The sequence below is a fragment of the Ochotona princeps genome, chromosome 6, assembly GCF_030435755.1.
Source record: "Ochotona princeps isolate mOchPri1 chromosome 6, mOchPri1.hap1, whole genome shotgun sequence".
Classification (NCBI taxonomy): Eukaryota; Metazoa; Chordata; class Mammalia; order Lagomorpha; family Ochotonidae; genus Ochotona; species Ochotona princeps.
The window spans coordinates 9,344,627-9,359,761 of NC_080837.1; the positions used below are offsets into that span (position 1 = coordinate 9,344,627).

The 15,135-nt window shown below is 52.8% G+C and overlaps 1 protein-coding gene across 4 annotated transcripts in view; it reads right to left on the reverse strand.

Moving 5' to 3' along the window:
* ARNT2 (aryl hydrocarbon receptor nuclear translocator 2) overlaps nucleotides 1-15,135 on the reverse strand; it is a 160,225-nt gene that overhangs the window by 89,009 nt on the left and 56,081 nt on the right. For all 4 annotated transcript variants that reach the window (XM_058665317.1, XM_058665316.1, XM_058665319.1 and 1 more), the window contains exons 4-5: nucleotides 7,908-8,121; nucleotides 3,109-3,322 (exon numbers count right to left, since the gene is read on the reverse strand). In XM_058665317.1, coding sequence (XP_058521300.1) covers nucleotides 3,109-3,322; nucleotides 7,908-8,121 — 428 coding nt within the window. The remainder of the gene's footprint in view (nucleotides 1-3,108; nucleotides 3,323-7,907; nucleotides 8,122-15,135) is intronic.

Here is a 15,135-nt window from a genome sequence, read left to right on the forward strand (position 1 = left end):
TAGATGTGATCTCCCAGGCACTCGTGCACACAAGGATGCAGCTCCAATAGGGATTCCATCCCAAGGACACAGACTGGCTTCCCTAGCCCTGCCTTGATCCTCACAGGAGGAAGTTGGCCAGAAGGTCAGCCCGGAGGCCTGGCTGGCCACCGTTCACCAAGGTTGCCTCCAGCATCTCAGTCAACTTCTTGCATTGCCTGCCAGCCGTGGCTACCATGGCCATATGCCCAATGTCCACCCTAGAGGCATTTCTGATAAACACAGCCCACAATGCCCCTTTGAACCTGTCAGACCCACTAAGATTTCACATGAGGAGGTGAGTATCCATCCTATAGACCACTTCAGAATGCCCAAGGTTCAATTCCCAGCTCTGCTTCCTGTGGATGCAGCCCCAGGCAGGCAGCAATGATGGGTCCCACCCCCTGTGTGGCCAACCTAGTCCTTGGGTCCCACCCCCTGTGTGGCCAACCTAGACTGCATTCCTAACTTCTATCTCCAGTCCTGGCCTGCTCCCAGCTGCCATGGGCATTTAGAGAAGGAGTTAAGGGTTGGAAGGTTTGGTTTTGTTTTCCTCTCTCTCATTTGCAAAATTCCTCTGCCTTTCAAATAAATACACAACAAAAAATATTCTGATTGACTTCAAAGAGACAAAGAAGTCCACTCAGCCCTGTTAAGCTACGCCCTTGCCACTTCCCCTGCCGAGCGCGGGTCACTGGACCAGGTTCCAAGAAGCCACATCCTGTGTTCCGACAAAGCAGTCTGGGAAAAGACAGCTCATCCCAGAGGTGAATGTGGCCATCAGACTGGCACTTCCTGTCCTCTCTGCTCGTCCTCCCCTCTGCTTTGTCTAGCAGGGTCCCTACAATCTCTCTCTTGTGCTCCATGGTTCATCCCAGGGCTCGGGCACACAGCAAACCTTTCTGGGTCTCCTAAACACTGCTCTTTTACCAGCAGGCAGGGCTCATTGCAGGGAGTCCCCAGGCCAAACAAGACCCAGGCCCTGCCTCACAACTTCCTCTTCCTTTCCCTTTTCACATCACTCACGTTCAAGGCTTCAGAAAGAGCCAGACTTCTATTGCCTGGTTGGCCTGAGAGGCAAGGAGACAATGAAACACGAAGAGAGAACAAGCTGCAATGTGCAGGATCCCACCCTCTAATGCCTGCAAAGCTGACAGTGGGGAATTTGAGCCAGGTCTCCCACGTGACTCGCACAGGGAACTGGCTACTTGAGCCATCACTGCTGCCTTTCAGGGTCTGTACCAGCAGGAGCCAGAGCTGCAAGGTGAACCCAGGTCCTGCCATCAGCCCAACCATCAGCCCAAACAGCCACCCTCTTCTGTCACTTGTGTCATCTGGCTTGGCCTTGGAAGTGTCATGGGTTGGAGTTGTGTACACTGTACAATCCATGTTCTGCCAGTCATAATCCCCAGTTCCCCAGGGTGTGACTGCACTGGGGGCAAGGCCTTTGACAAGGTCGCTGAGGTCACAGGGGTCACCCGGCCACTGCTGCCCCCATGAGCACAGAGGACAGTGGATGGCACGGAGGGAAGGGAGTTATCCGCAGACCATGGGAGACGTGCAGGCAGCACAGACCTGCCACACCTTGTCCTCAGGCCCAGTGGGTAGCGCACTCACACATCCCCCAGGCTCTTAGGCAGCATTTCCAGTCCTCAAGATGCATGTGTGAGGAAATGCTTGGGTCACGAGGGTGCCCCCTGGGGGGAGGGGGAACTAGCACCCTCATGGTGCCTAGAGAGGACACAGCTCGAAGGTGACATCTATGAGGCAGAAACCAGATGCCCAGCAGTTACCACCTCTGCTGGGGGCCTGATCATGCACTTCTTTAGTCTCCAGAACTGGGAAATAGATTTCTGCTATGAAGTTCCTTGGTCTGGGTTGTTTTGTTTTTTAAAGGCAAAGTGACACGGACAGTGAGATCTTCCATCCACACGTTCACTCTCCAAATGGCTGCAACAGCTGAGACAGGACCAGGTTGAAACCAAGAGCTGGCAACTCCATCCAGGTCCCCCAGGTGTGTGTCAAGGGCCCAAATACTTGAGTCAACATTTGCTATCCTCCCATGCACATTAGTAGGAAGGTGGATAGGAAGTGGAACAGCCTGGACTCACATGGGACACTGATGTCTCAGGCAGTCCACGGTCTTTTGAAGACAGCTTCAACTGACTATAGTGAGTGGAGAACACAGACTCGGTCACCCAGCAGACTGCTGCAGACTCCCTACCCTGATGAAAGCACCAACAGCTCACACCGTGGTTGGAGGAAGGAGACAGCGTAAACGTATCTGTCACGTGGTAGCCCACTGCTAAGACACTTGTTTTGCACTTGCAAATATGTTCCCACGTAATTCATCCATCAGAGAACAATGTGAATGCGATGTGAATTTTAGTTTTGCAAGGCTGCAAGAAATACTACATAAACACAGAAAACTACACTCAGCTGAGCCGCCCACATAGGAACAGCTGGAGGCACACGCCTTAGACACCGACCAGCCTCCCTGTCGATGCACCCTGCAAGCAAGCCATACAGGCGCACTCTGGAGTTAAAACTGCCTGCTGACAACATAACACTATCCTTCCACCACTTCCCAACAGCACACAAGAGCAGCCTTCTGAAAGCCACCTCCAGGGGCATACTGTAGGTCCTTGTCAGGGTCAAGGGCCATAATTATGAATTTCTTAACCAAACAATATGAAAAGCTAATGCAACCACTTGTGTTAGGTTCCCACGTCTGCCTTTCTCTGCACTAGTCATGCATTTGCCAATGAGTGAGCGTTGGGCTCCTCATTCACATGCTCCTCTTGTAGTTACACGGGTGTGGATTATGTTACAGCAGAACTTGCCTATTTCAATGCTTGAATAAGGAACTACAAGTCAGGTAACTGAGCCCTGGATCATCAGGATCTGTGGATCAGAGTGGAAAATCCTCACACCAGCTACGCACTGACATAGATACACTGATGACTCCTGGTGGTGAGGCAGGTGTATTGCAGGTAAAAAAAAAAAAAAAAGAAAGATCAAGATAGATTTAAAAATGAATCAGCACCCGAGCAAACAGCCAATAGACTCCTTAGAGGGAGCAGCACTGACCTGTCATTGAGTTTTCCGAGGTGCAGAGCTGCTCCCTCAGCTTCTCCACGTCATCAGGGTGCACCTGTTCATAGAGGGTGCTCCCGAACCACTCCGACTGCGGCTGGTTCAGGACGGGGGTGACAGAATCAGACACGTAAATCACTCGCCCCGTCTCGGCTGCCACCACAAACAGAAACCCGTCAGCTGCTTCCAGGATGAGATGCTTCAGTTCCTGGGGAGAAAACATGGCGGTTAGCGGGAGACACGACACACCCAGGGAAGAGCAGCTTTCCCAGTAGCAGCCCTCCGCCTCCATTATTCAGATACTCAATGTGGTGCCCAAACAATGAGTGCTTTTATTGTCTTCCTTTTTAACCAAAAAACAAGCCTGAAACATACATAAAGCTTGTAACCCACACCCTCAGGATACAGCTCTGCCCTAGTCCTTCCTTGGAGAAAGGAAATTCTCATTGTGGAGAACAAGGAGTGTTCATCCAAGAGCGCTGGAGGCAGCGGTTTAAGCCATGCCCTACGACACTGATACCTCACAGAGGTGCTGGTTCAAGTCCCCATTGCTCCACTTCTGATCCAATTCTGCTAATTTGCCTGAGAAAGCAGCAAAGGATGGCCCAGTTCCTGGCTCCTGGCTTTAGCCCAGCCCAGCCCTGGCTGTTGTGACCATTTAGGGGAATGAATCAGAAGATGAAAGATCTATCCCACTCCATCCATAATTTTGCCTTTCAAATGAATAATGCTTTAAAAAACAAAAACAAAGGAAGGAGTGAGGACTGTATTCCTGCCCACCCCTGCCCTCCGGTGCTGTCACCTCCCTGTGTTTCTGAGCCAAGTGCTGACACCACAGGTAGAGGCATTGCCTTGCCTCTACCTGTGTGCCAGGCATCCAGGATTCACCTCAAAGGCAGTGGGCAGGTAGTATTACCCAGATCCTGACAGTGAATGGGCAGGAGCCTCAGCTCTGGGCATGCAGGGGCTGTCGGCAGAGGTAAAAGGAAGCTGCTTGGGATCGGTGAGCAGATAGCAGGGGGCTATCCATCATGTCCCATGGATGAGGCTTTGCTAGTGTGGTGTCTTTTCTCAAAGGTGCCTGAAGGCAGTTCAAGCAATGCCACCCTCGCAGCAGGCTCAGCCACAGCACTCTGTACCTGCAGGAGGTAGGGAAGCAACTCTCCCACCTGCGCTGGCGTGCCCAGGCACCATGCACCTAACTCATGACCTCAAATGGAATCATAAGGCATGGCCAACCGTGCACCTACCTCATGACCTCAAATGGAATCGCAAGGCATGGCCAGCAGAGTGGAGGCAAAATGCAAGCACCTGGAGCCTCCAGCTCTGCCCTAAACCCTAGTCCTTGAGCCCAGCATGATGGCTCCATTGTAATCCTACCTTTGCAAGTACTGGGATTCCATATGGGCTTCAGTGCATGTTCCGTCTGTTCCATTTCCCATCCAGCTCCCTCTGCTTGTGGCCTGGGAAAGCAGTCAAAGATGGCCCAAAGCCTTGGGACCCTGCACCCGCATGGGAGACCTAAGGAAGCTCCTAGCTCCTGGTTTCAGATAAGCTCAGCTCTGGCCATTGAGGCCATTTGGGGAGTCAACCAGTAAATAGAAGATTCTTGTCTCTCCTCCCCTATGTAAATCTGGCTTTCCAATAAAAAATAATTAATAAAAAAAAAAGAAAAGTTCTTGCATGAGCTCCTGGCTGCCCCAGAGCACAACCTGGGGAACTCCCTGGGAGTCTCTCAGCCCTGGGCTGGCTACAACATCAAACACCCTCGGCCTGGGAAGGCAGGATGTAGGTGGACCCCATGCATGTTTCTGAAGGGAACATGGGTTTCACCCACTTCACCCACTTCGCACTTCTGCCTGTCTGTGCCTCCAGTGCGCTTCCTGAGTTCAGAGGATGGGGTCAGCATTTTTTATTTTCAGCATTGGGAAGATCTTCCCAACCGGAAGAACAGTTGAAAAAAAAAAAAAGGAGAGAAATGGCAGGCTGTCTGGGAAGGTAGAGAATTCTCGGTCGTGGGAGCAGGGCTGTTTCAAGGAGGACCGTGGGAAGGTCCCATGGGAGGGAGCCCTGTGTTCCCCGTGGCTTTCTCCTCCCCAGTGCCATCTTTCGGCGGGGGGGGCGGAACATCACTTATTCCATCAGAATCCAGGCCCTTCCTTGGTTCCATAGGGGCTAACAGCCTGTATCTCTCTCTCTGTTTAAGATGCATTTGTTTACTTAAAAGCCAGAGTTGCAGGGAAAGAGAGAAAAATAGATCTTCCATCCACTGGCTTACTCTCCCTGATGGCTGCAATAGTTCAGGCTAGACCAAGCTGAAGTTGTCAGGAGCTTCCTTCTGGCCTCCCCCACATGGTGGCAGGGCCCAAGCACCTGGGCCATCTTCTGCTGCTTTCCTGCATGCATTAGCACAAAGAACTGGATAGGAAGTAGAGCAGCCAGGGCTCCAACCAGCACCCAGATGAGATTCTGGTTTTACCTGCTGTGCCATAGTGTGGGCCCCAAGAGTCTGCACAGCAGAGGAAAGAGAGACTGTCACCCATGGCCAATTCCCTTAGATGTGCAACTTGGAGCATGGAACTCAATGTCCTTGGCTCCCCTGCCCGGATCCACACCAGCTTTCTCCAGGGAGCTCCTCCCAGGTTAAGTGAGCTCCTGTGGAGGAAGGACTCAATAAGGGCCTGAGTGCTCTCTGCAAGCACACAGTAGGTATTTTCCCCCAGTGCAACCATGACCTTCACCCAAGAATCCAAGGGGGGGAAGCTTGGAATGATCCAGACATCTGCAAGGCATCTCTCTTCTCTTCTTTCCTAACCCTTAGTCGCTCAAAGGGTGGAATTTATTCCTGCAGTTCAAAGGTCCACTGTCCATCTGTGGGCTCAAGTCTCAGCTACTCCCAAGCCCAGGTTCCCACTAACGCACACCCCAGGAGGCAGGAGTGACTGCTGAAGTAGTTGAGTTCTTGCCATCCCTGTGGGAGACAGGATGAAATACCCAGCTCCTGACTTCAGCCCAACCCAGCCCCCCAGCAGGCATCTGGGGGAGAGAATCAAGGCAGATTCTCTTTTTCTCTTTGTGTCTCTGTCTTTTAAACTAATAAAATAACTTTTGACTCCCAGTCGCCCTCACCAGGTACCACAGCCACTGGAGCCACAAGCCATCGCTGCAGTCACTCCTGCCACAGTGGACATGGAGCTTGAAGCTTGAGCTTCTTGTTCTTTGTGCTCGCCTCGCTGCCATACCTGTGCACCTGCCAAGTGAGGGACCACGTGATCCATCCTTGGGTTTTTGAAGGGACGAAATAAAGCCTTGCTAAGACATCTGCCATACCTGAGAGGGCCTCCCTAAGAGGCCGTTGAACTTGAACTGGACAAGTGGGATGCTGGACTCTGTATGGTGTGAGCTTTTAATTAGGGAATCTCAACGGAACTTGAGCTGTGGTTATGCATCAAGGTGAAGGAATTCACCATGGGGGAAGGGTTTGGGGTGAAGGGGGGTGGAAATCCCAGTACCTATGAAATTGTGTCATGTAATACAATGTAATTAATGAATAAATGAATATTTAAAAAAAAGACAACTGCCATAGAATAGACAGTGACAAACACCACTTCCTCCTCCCTTGTTTTCTTTCTAAGCCCAACTCCCATGGCAGAAATAGACTAGGTTCCAGTAGAACAAACGCCTACTCATCTCCTCCCACGCCTACTCTGCTCCTTCCCCTGAGGCTCCAGGCACATGGTCCCCACCAATAAACCCTTCTGTTCCCCCTCTACTGTACTCCTGCAGTAGCTTCTCCCTAGCCAGCTGATGCTGTCTCTCTCCTAAGATCTCCCCTTGACACTCCCAGGAGGAGAGGAACATCAGGCCCCTTCCTCTCTGTCTCATGCTAACCACACACCCTGGTTTTATTAAAAACCTCATTCCCTTTAGGATTCTACACTCTGCATACTTTGGTCCTTGCTAACTGCATCCCCTGACAACCATATAATTTTATCCCCTCCCCACCCCTCTGCCAAGCCAAAGTGCCTCATCTCATGGATCCTGCCAATTTCTCAGAATGGGGAACAGCATAAAATTTGGCATTCAGCACACAGGATGAGCAGACAGAAGCTGCGGGGTTTGCTGATCAGCCTGTGTCCCACTTGCAGAGGGTCCAGGGCTCCCTGCCCAGGCTTGCCAGCTCCTGGGAGATCTCCCGTTGTTTCATGAGTTCTTTTCCCAGGCTATTCAATGGCCTCAAAAGAGCCCAGCTTCAGGATTCTATCCACCTGTCTTTGTAGGGCCCACACCCAGACCTTCCTTAAGCAGCTGACTCAGCTAGGTTCAAACTTTTTGTCTAAGCAGCAGGAGAGAGTAGCTGTGGCTTCTTCGTTGGACTCAAATATAGAGTAGACGAAACCAGGCAAACACAGGACTGGGGCCAGGCAAGTGGTACATGACCCCTGATGATGCTCTGTCAGTCCCAACTTCATGGCAGCTACCATGCCTCTCTGGGAACGGTCCCACAATCCCACAATCCTACCCCACAGAACTGCATTTGTTCCCCACTTCCTCCAGTGGCAGCACAGCAAGCCAGCCTGGAGACAGGCTTGGGGTGTGTCCTCTGAGCGATGCCTTTTTAAGGTACCCATGGAATATAGAAACTTGGACACATGCCCTCCTCTTGGCAGACAGTGCGGCAAAGCTTCTAGGATACAGGCTTCCCTCCCCCTGCAGCTGCGTCTCCCTATGAGGGTCATTCCCTTCCAGGGCACCCTGACAGGGATGAGTGGGAAAAGAAGAGGGTTGTATACCTGTTCAGTGAGGAAGGAAGGTTTGTAGGCCCCATCTGTGGACTTGTTCCCAGTGCCCCTCATGGACTTCATGTGTGACACGGCCATGCGGAGGATGGTGAGCTTGTCCGGCTTCCGGGCCAGCGCGCTGCAGGTGGGGACCATGTCCGACAGCTCCGTGATGTACTGTGTCATCTTGTTCCTCCGGCGCCGCTCGATCTCACTGTGGTTCTCTCTTCCCAGAAGGCACACAATTGGGAAGGGGCGAGAAGAGAAGGATCAGACCAGTGATGACTTGCCCAGGCTTGGGAGGAGGAAAGGACAGAGGACAGGAAATGGCACACAGTTGACCCCCAAGTTAACCGGGGGCAAGTGTGCACTAACTGAGGGCTTGGAGTCTGCATTGAGGGGCAAAGGAGCCCCTCTGATGTAATTCTCATGTCTGTGGGAGGGGGATACAGACCCCACAGGCCTAACGCCAGACATGCACCAAAGTCTCCCAGTGGACCGAGACATGATGCTTTCCACGCGCTGTCCAACCACGATAATGAACTTGGACAGGATTGGACATGAACCCCTGACCGCACCCTGCAATCACATGGTTTCCAGGTAACAGGATGATCTTGCTTTCCCAGGGAAGTTCTTGAACCAGAGAACTCTGGGCTGACCCCACTTGCGTCAAGTCCAACTCTGAGCAGAACCAGCCCTATCGGTATTTCTGCATACCAGCTCCCTCCTCCCTAAGCAATCATGAAGCCTCCCTCCGATGTCCCTGTCCAGGAAGCAGATTCAAGTCACTTCCTCTGCCCCTCCACCAGCCAGTAATAAAACTGTTCCCTCCTCCCAAGACCAACGTCTCAGAACAAGATGGGAGCCAGTGGGCAGCAAGCCGACCTCATTCTGCAATGATGGGGGACTCTGGAAAACTATTCAGACCAACACTTTAGAGCGTTCCCATTCTTTAGGTCACTATATACACCAGGCATACCACCAATTAGCTTCCTATAAAGCTGTGAACCAGTCTTTGTTCTACATCCAACACACTTCCCGTATCATAGTAACGAAACAGATACATGCAGGCTGGTTAAACAACAAACGGCCAGTTACAACGACAGCATGGCAAGGTATGGCTGAACTCCACCTTCGGGGTGGGTTCAGAGAAAAAAAGCAATGGGAGGAACTCTGACATCCTAGGTTCAAGGAACTAAGATGCAGCTGCCATCAGGATGAAAGGACTTTGAAAATGTATCCACCATCTCGGGCAGGAGTTTGGATTCTGCCAGTGCTCAAAGAAGGACAGTGGTACCAACAGTAAGAAAAGGACATTCCCAGGCAAAGCAGCCTGCCAATACCTCGGGTCTTACTCAGCTCAGCACACTCCCCCACCCCCAGATGTGCCAATCAGGCCTGGTGACATGCAAGCAGTATGTGCCCAGGCCCTCTGTGCATGCGGATACCTACAGGAGAAGGTGTGTGTGGAGCAATCTAAGCCATGCCCGGCTCACTTCTGGTGCACAAAGCAATGGGCCAGGGGACCAATGGGGGGTGGAAGACATGGGTAGGTGCCAGTCTCCAAGCTGCAGGGGTTTCATAAGAAAGGGAGAACACGCACTGTACACAGTGGGATATGATGGACTGCACTCTGCCCGAGGCAGAGTGGGTGCTAGTTCCTGGGTATTGGAGAAGCTGGGAGGAGGGAACAGGGTAACCTGGAGACAAAATGTATGTTCTAGGGTGGGGCTTGGGTATAGGGTGACAGGTTGGGAGGAAGTTATTGGGAATGGTAAGCAGACAAGCCTAAGAGGGCGCAGATTTGGGGTCTGGAGACAGGAGTGTGAGAAATAGGAAGGGCAGGATGGGAACCCCTGGGTGGGCCCTGGCCTTGGGCTTGGGGAGTTCTGAGCAGGTGGAGGGATTCCTAGTCCCCAAGAACAGCTGTTTTGAGCTGAATGGCAAAGGATGGTTGAAGCAGACAGGTGGGCACCAGCAACCAAGACACTTCCGAGGAGGGGAAGAGGTGGCTGTGCAGCAGCTGGGCAGGGCTGCTGCTGGGTGTGGGAGAGGCAGAGGGGAGGAGTGGCTGTGGAGCAGCAGGGCAGGGCTGCTGCTGGGTGTGGGAGAGGCGGAGGGAAGAGGATGGCGGAGCAGTGGCACCAGGTTCGGGAAAGCCACAAGAGGCCTGTGCATGCTGGATTCCTACAGACTGCTTCCGTGCCTCTCAAAAATGGTAAAGCAGAATGAACATTAGAAAAAAATGGGATGAAAAACATTTATCTGGGGAGCAAAAAAAGTTCTGAACCCACGTCTCATCTTTTAAAAATATATTTATGGGCCTGGTGCAATAACCTAGTGGCTAAAGTCCTCGCCTTGCAAGCACCAGGAATCCCATATTGGCAATGGTTCATATCCCAGTGGCCCCGTTTTCCATCCAGCTCCCTGCTTGTGGCCTGGGAAAGCAGTCGAGGACGGCCCAAAGCCTTGGGACCCTGCACCCACGTGGGAGACCTGGAAGAAGCTCACGGCTCCTGGCTTCAGATTTGCTCAACTCCGGCCATTGTGGCCACTTGGAGAGTGAATCAGCAGACGGAAGATCTCCCTCTCTGTAAATCAGATTTTCCAATAAAAATAAATCTTGGAAAATATATGCATTTTCCGTGAACTTGTTGAAGTTCCCTCTTACGTGCTCAGTGAGGTCCTCCCCAGGATGCCCCGCTGCCTGTGCCCCCCCCATTCTCTTCACTGTGGGTGCAGGCCACTTCACATACCTGCAGAGGCCGGATGTACTCCCTGAGGGGTCTGGCCCAGAGCAGCCCGCAGCTGGGCGGGGCGGCATGCAGAGAATGTGGCCCAGGGCCGTGAAGTGTCAGACAAGAATGCAGGCTTAGGACACTGCATCCATCACGCTGGGCTGCACGTGCCTGCCGGGAGACCGGGGCCTGGGTGCGCCTATCCCGTGGGCTCCAAGTAACCTCCCCAGGCTGACTCCACCCCCTCCCGCCGCCCCTGGAGTCTGCATTCCGGCCCTGAAGCCAGACCCCTCGGCGCAGACCCCTAGGCTCTTCCCTGTCAGGCGCCACAGGCCACTCAACGCCTGCTTTCTCTCTCTCACACAAGCATGCCAGGCTAGCCGCCTGGGCTTTCCTCCCACTGTCCTGCACCCACCGTGACACCTCCCTTCCCCATCCCCCAGTCACATGCCCCTGCAGGTCTGTCTTTATGTGGTGGTCATACAGACGATTCTCAAATGTCAAGCCCAGCCCTGACTTTGTATGCTCTTCGCTGCGCACCAACCCCGAAGCTACCTGCAAAGCACCCACCAGACACCGTGCGGCAACGGCTCCGATGTGGAGCACAGGCAGCCCTGCTTCGCATGCTGTTTTCCAAAAGAGCTCAGACCGCACAGGTAATCTTGCTTGGCAAACATTTCAGGGTGTAAAGTCGTTGTCAGGGTCCTCAACACAGAGCTAAAGTGACTTGATCACAATGCATGATACATCGATTTGTGAGATGAGGTGCCTAAAGAAGACAGCCTTAGAGCACCTGCTTGGAAACTGATAGTCCAGCAGTTTAAGCCACCACCTGTGATGCCAGCATCCCACATCAGAGCAACCGGTTGCAGTCCTGGCTCCACTCCCCAGCCAGCTCCCAGCTAATGAGCCAAGGATGGCAGCAAAACAATGGTCCAATTCCCCGGACCAATGCCACCCACAGGGGAGACCCGATTGGAGTTCAGGGTTCCTGGTTTTTCAGCCTAGCCCCACCCTAGCCACTGTAGCTATTGGGGGAACTAACCAATGGATGGAAGATCTCTCTCTCCCTATATATATATATATTTATATATATTTTTATAATATATATTTATATATTCATATATTCATGTTTATATGTTTATATGTTTATATATTTATATATTTATATATAAATCACTGTCACTCTACTCCTCACATAAATGCATCTCTAAAATCAGATTCCATTCACTGACAAATCCACAAACCCACAAAGTGCTCAGATCATCCGGTGATTTACAAAGGTGATGAGTTAACAGTAAGACTTAGAAGACTTGAGATAGGCCGGTTACCTAGCAACTAGCTTTGATGGATAAGTGTCACTGATTCGAGAGGACTGCACAGAAACATGTATCGTGAACAACCAAGACACAGCTTTCAAACATTCCTCTGCACAGCGTGCATGTGTCCTTGGGCTCCGTCCACCTGCCGCTTTTGGAGTGAATGCATGGGTACATGTGTCTATCCAGGTTCACAGTGCAGCCTTTGGGAGAAGGGGACATGCCACTGTAAACACAGACGGGCCCATCTCCAGGACAACATCTGGCAGGTTAAGGCTGCTCCCTCCTTACACTAAGGGGATGCTATGGGGTCTGCTCTGGGAAGCTGCAGGGATGGGTTTGGGTTTGGCCGCTGCGTTGCCAGAGCTATCCCACCCACTTACCCATGCTTGTCACCCCTGAGAGGCTTCTGTTAAGCAATCAGCTCCTACAGAGGTGGCAGCCAGTCGAGGGACTCTGCGGGCGGCAAAGGAACACCTCCTGGGGACAGGGGACCCTGGGAACGGTGGTGGAGAGCCCGAGGTCTGGGTCACTGGAGAAAGAACTGGGGTTCTCCCCAGGCCTGCTCCAAAGGGACCCTCCCAAACGGGAAATCAGAATAATCAGAGGCAAAGCGCACAGACGAGAGCATAAAGCCTCAATGAAGAACATCCTATAAGTGGCTCCCGTCTCGCACAGGGAGGGAACTGCAGACCTGGCACCCATTGACTGAACACAACAGCCCCTAGGCTGGGGGGCAGTCCCCCATCACTGCACCATGCAGGATGCTGGAGCTAATGCTGCATGAGACAGAGCCCAGAGGCCACCAGGAATCACAGATAGTGAGAAGGTGTAGGAGGAGGTGCAGGCACCTTCCCTGCCACTCCCTTACAGTGTGTGTGAAGGGGACACTGCCCTAAGCAAAAGCCCCAGGGACCTACCTGCCCCCAGAACCAGGACCCTAAGCAGCTATGAAACCCCCAGGCAGAGCTACCTGAGAGAAGCCATGCAAGAACCCTGATGCCTTGCTTTGCTCTTGTTTACCCACATCAAGGCTGCAAACCCCTAACATCACCAAAGAGACTGACATAGTCTAACAGAGGCCTGGCCAGATCCAGCTGCACACTCCACTCTGCCAGGGTGCCAATATGAGAGGTCAGCCTTCAAGCCACAGTTCACTGCCAGCTCCATAGCAGTATAGGATACACAGGGACTGTGTGCAAGGCAGCTGTGCCACCAAAGCTCCAGGGTCTACCTCATTCAGCCTCTACTACTCCATCCCCTCATGGGGAATCAGATGGTTCCCTGGATTGCAGTGGTCACAGAGGCAAACTTATTGGAAATGGGCCAAGTGCTTTTTCCCGGGTGCCTGGATATGTGTCACCGAGCAGCTGTCACACTCAGAGCCATCAGGCTTAGGCACAGGCCTTGGGCACGGCACAGCACACACTCATCTCCCCAGATGTGTGTCGGCACCTGGAAGCTGGCCTTCTGTTTCAGTTAGGCTAGACGGAAGGGGGCTTCCCAGTAAGCCACGTGTCCAAGTGCATCTCAGGCTCACACAAACACAGAGCAGAATCTAAGAAATCCTGGATCCTCCGAGGGCCGGCTCAGGCCCAGTACTCCCAGGGGAAAAACACACACACATACACACACGTACACGCGCGCGCAGGAATCAGAGCATCTCACAGCTCAACTGCATGGAATCCTCAGGGCCGCCCGCGGCAAAGAGCTCCTCTCGGTACAGCAGAGCAGCCATGAGCTCAAGTGCACGGACTTGCTGGAAGCTGGGCCGGGTCTGTCCCAGGACCTGACGCTGTATCTCCCACCACCTGGTCCCCTGCAGAGCCCAGCAGGATCCAGACACTGAGCTACAACTGAGGGGGCTTCGTGGGAGAAAGAAAATGCTGGGCAGCTCCCAGACACCACCTGGAACCACCCAGGACCACCCAGGATTTCCTCCCCAAACCTTAGAGTAGCCAGATACACCATCTGGGATTAAGGTTCAATCTGTTCAGCAGAAAAGCAGGAGGCAGGGTCAGTGAACACAGCAAAGAGGAATGTCAAACTGCCAGCCAGAGGCCTGGCTCAGGGCAAGGGACGAGTGAACCATGTAGACCTGACACTGGAGCAACCCCCTAAAGCAAAAAATTCTGTCCCAGTGTGATCCAACCCCGAGCCCCTGGAACAGCAGGGACTCTGGTTGTTTGCAGGCTGCCCTGGGCCGAGGTGTCTCCAGCTTATCTTTAACACCTTCTGCTCCAATGAGGAGGTGGAGATGGAAGGAAGCTTGGTTGGGAGGTGGGGACTAGCACTGAAGCCGTGGTCTGCGGCAGCACCTCGCCCGGCTGTGCATAAACGCCCGGCTCATGCCTGTGTTCAGTGAGACCTTGCCTGGCCCCATACGTTGTGTCTCCCACCACACACACACACAAGCTGGCTTGCTAGGATCAGAGCAGACGGAACAGGCTAGTCCTCACTGCTACCTGGCTGTCCCTTCTGTGGTGAAGGGATGTGAGGGGCTGGTGTGCAGCCCAGCAGTGAAAACCCCATTTAGGATGCGCTCGCCTATTAGCAGTGCCCGGGTCTGAGTCCCAGTGCTGCCCCAAACTGTGGCTCCCTGTTCATGTGCAGCCTTTGCAGGCAGCAGGTGAAGATGGCTTTGGGCAGCAGGTCCCTGCCAGCTACAGGGGAGACCTGGACGCAGCTCCCAGCTCTGGGCTGCGGCCCGGCCCAGCACCACCTGCTGAAGTCATTTATCAGGGAATAAATCCGTGGATAGGGGCCCTCTCTGCCCCTCGGCAGATTCCTCACAAGGACTTTGAGTGTTTTGGGGTTTTTTTTTTTTGGTTTTGCGTTTGATTTTTTTAACCCAAAAATGAAATAAGCAGGTCTCTAAGCTGGGATGGCAGACCAAGAATTCTGGGAACAACAATCCCTTTGGTGCCAAGAAAGATCTCCACAGAACATACCAGCTTGCATATTTTCCCCATCCAGTGGGTTTTGATTATCATACCTATAAACAAAACAGGGTGGGACGCTCCGGCAGAAAGATGAAAACAACATCTATTGCAATCTGCAAAGCCACGAGGGCGGAAATGCCTGCCAGCTTCAATACCCTAAGGAACAAAGGGAAAGACCAAAACCATTGATAACATAGGGAAGGTCGGTGGGCCGTAACTGCCACTAACTCACTCACAGTGG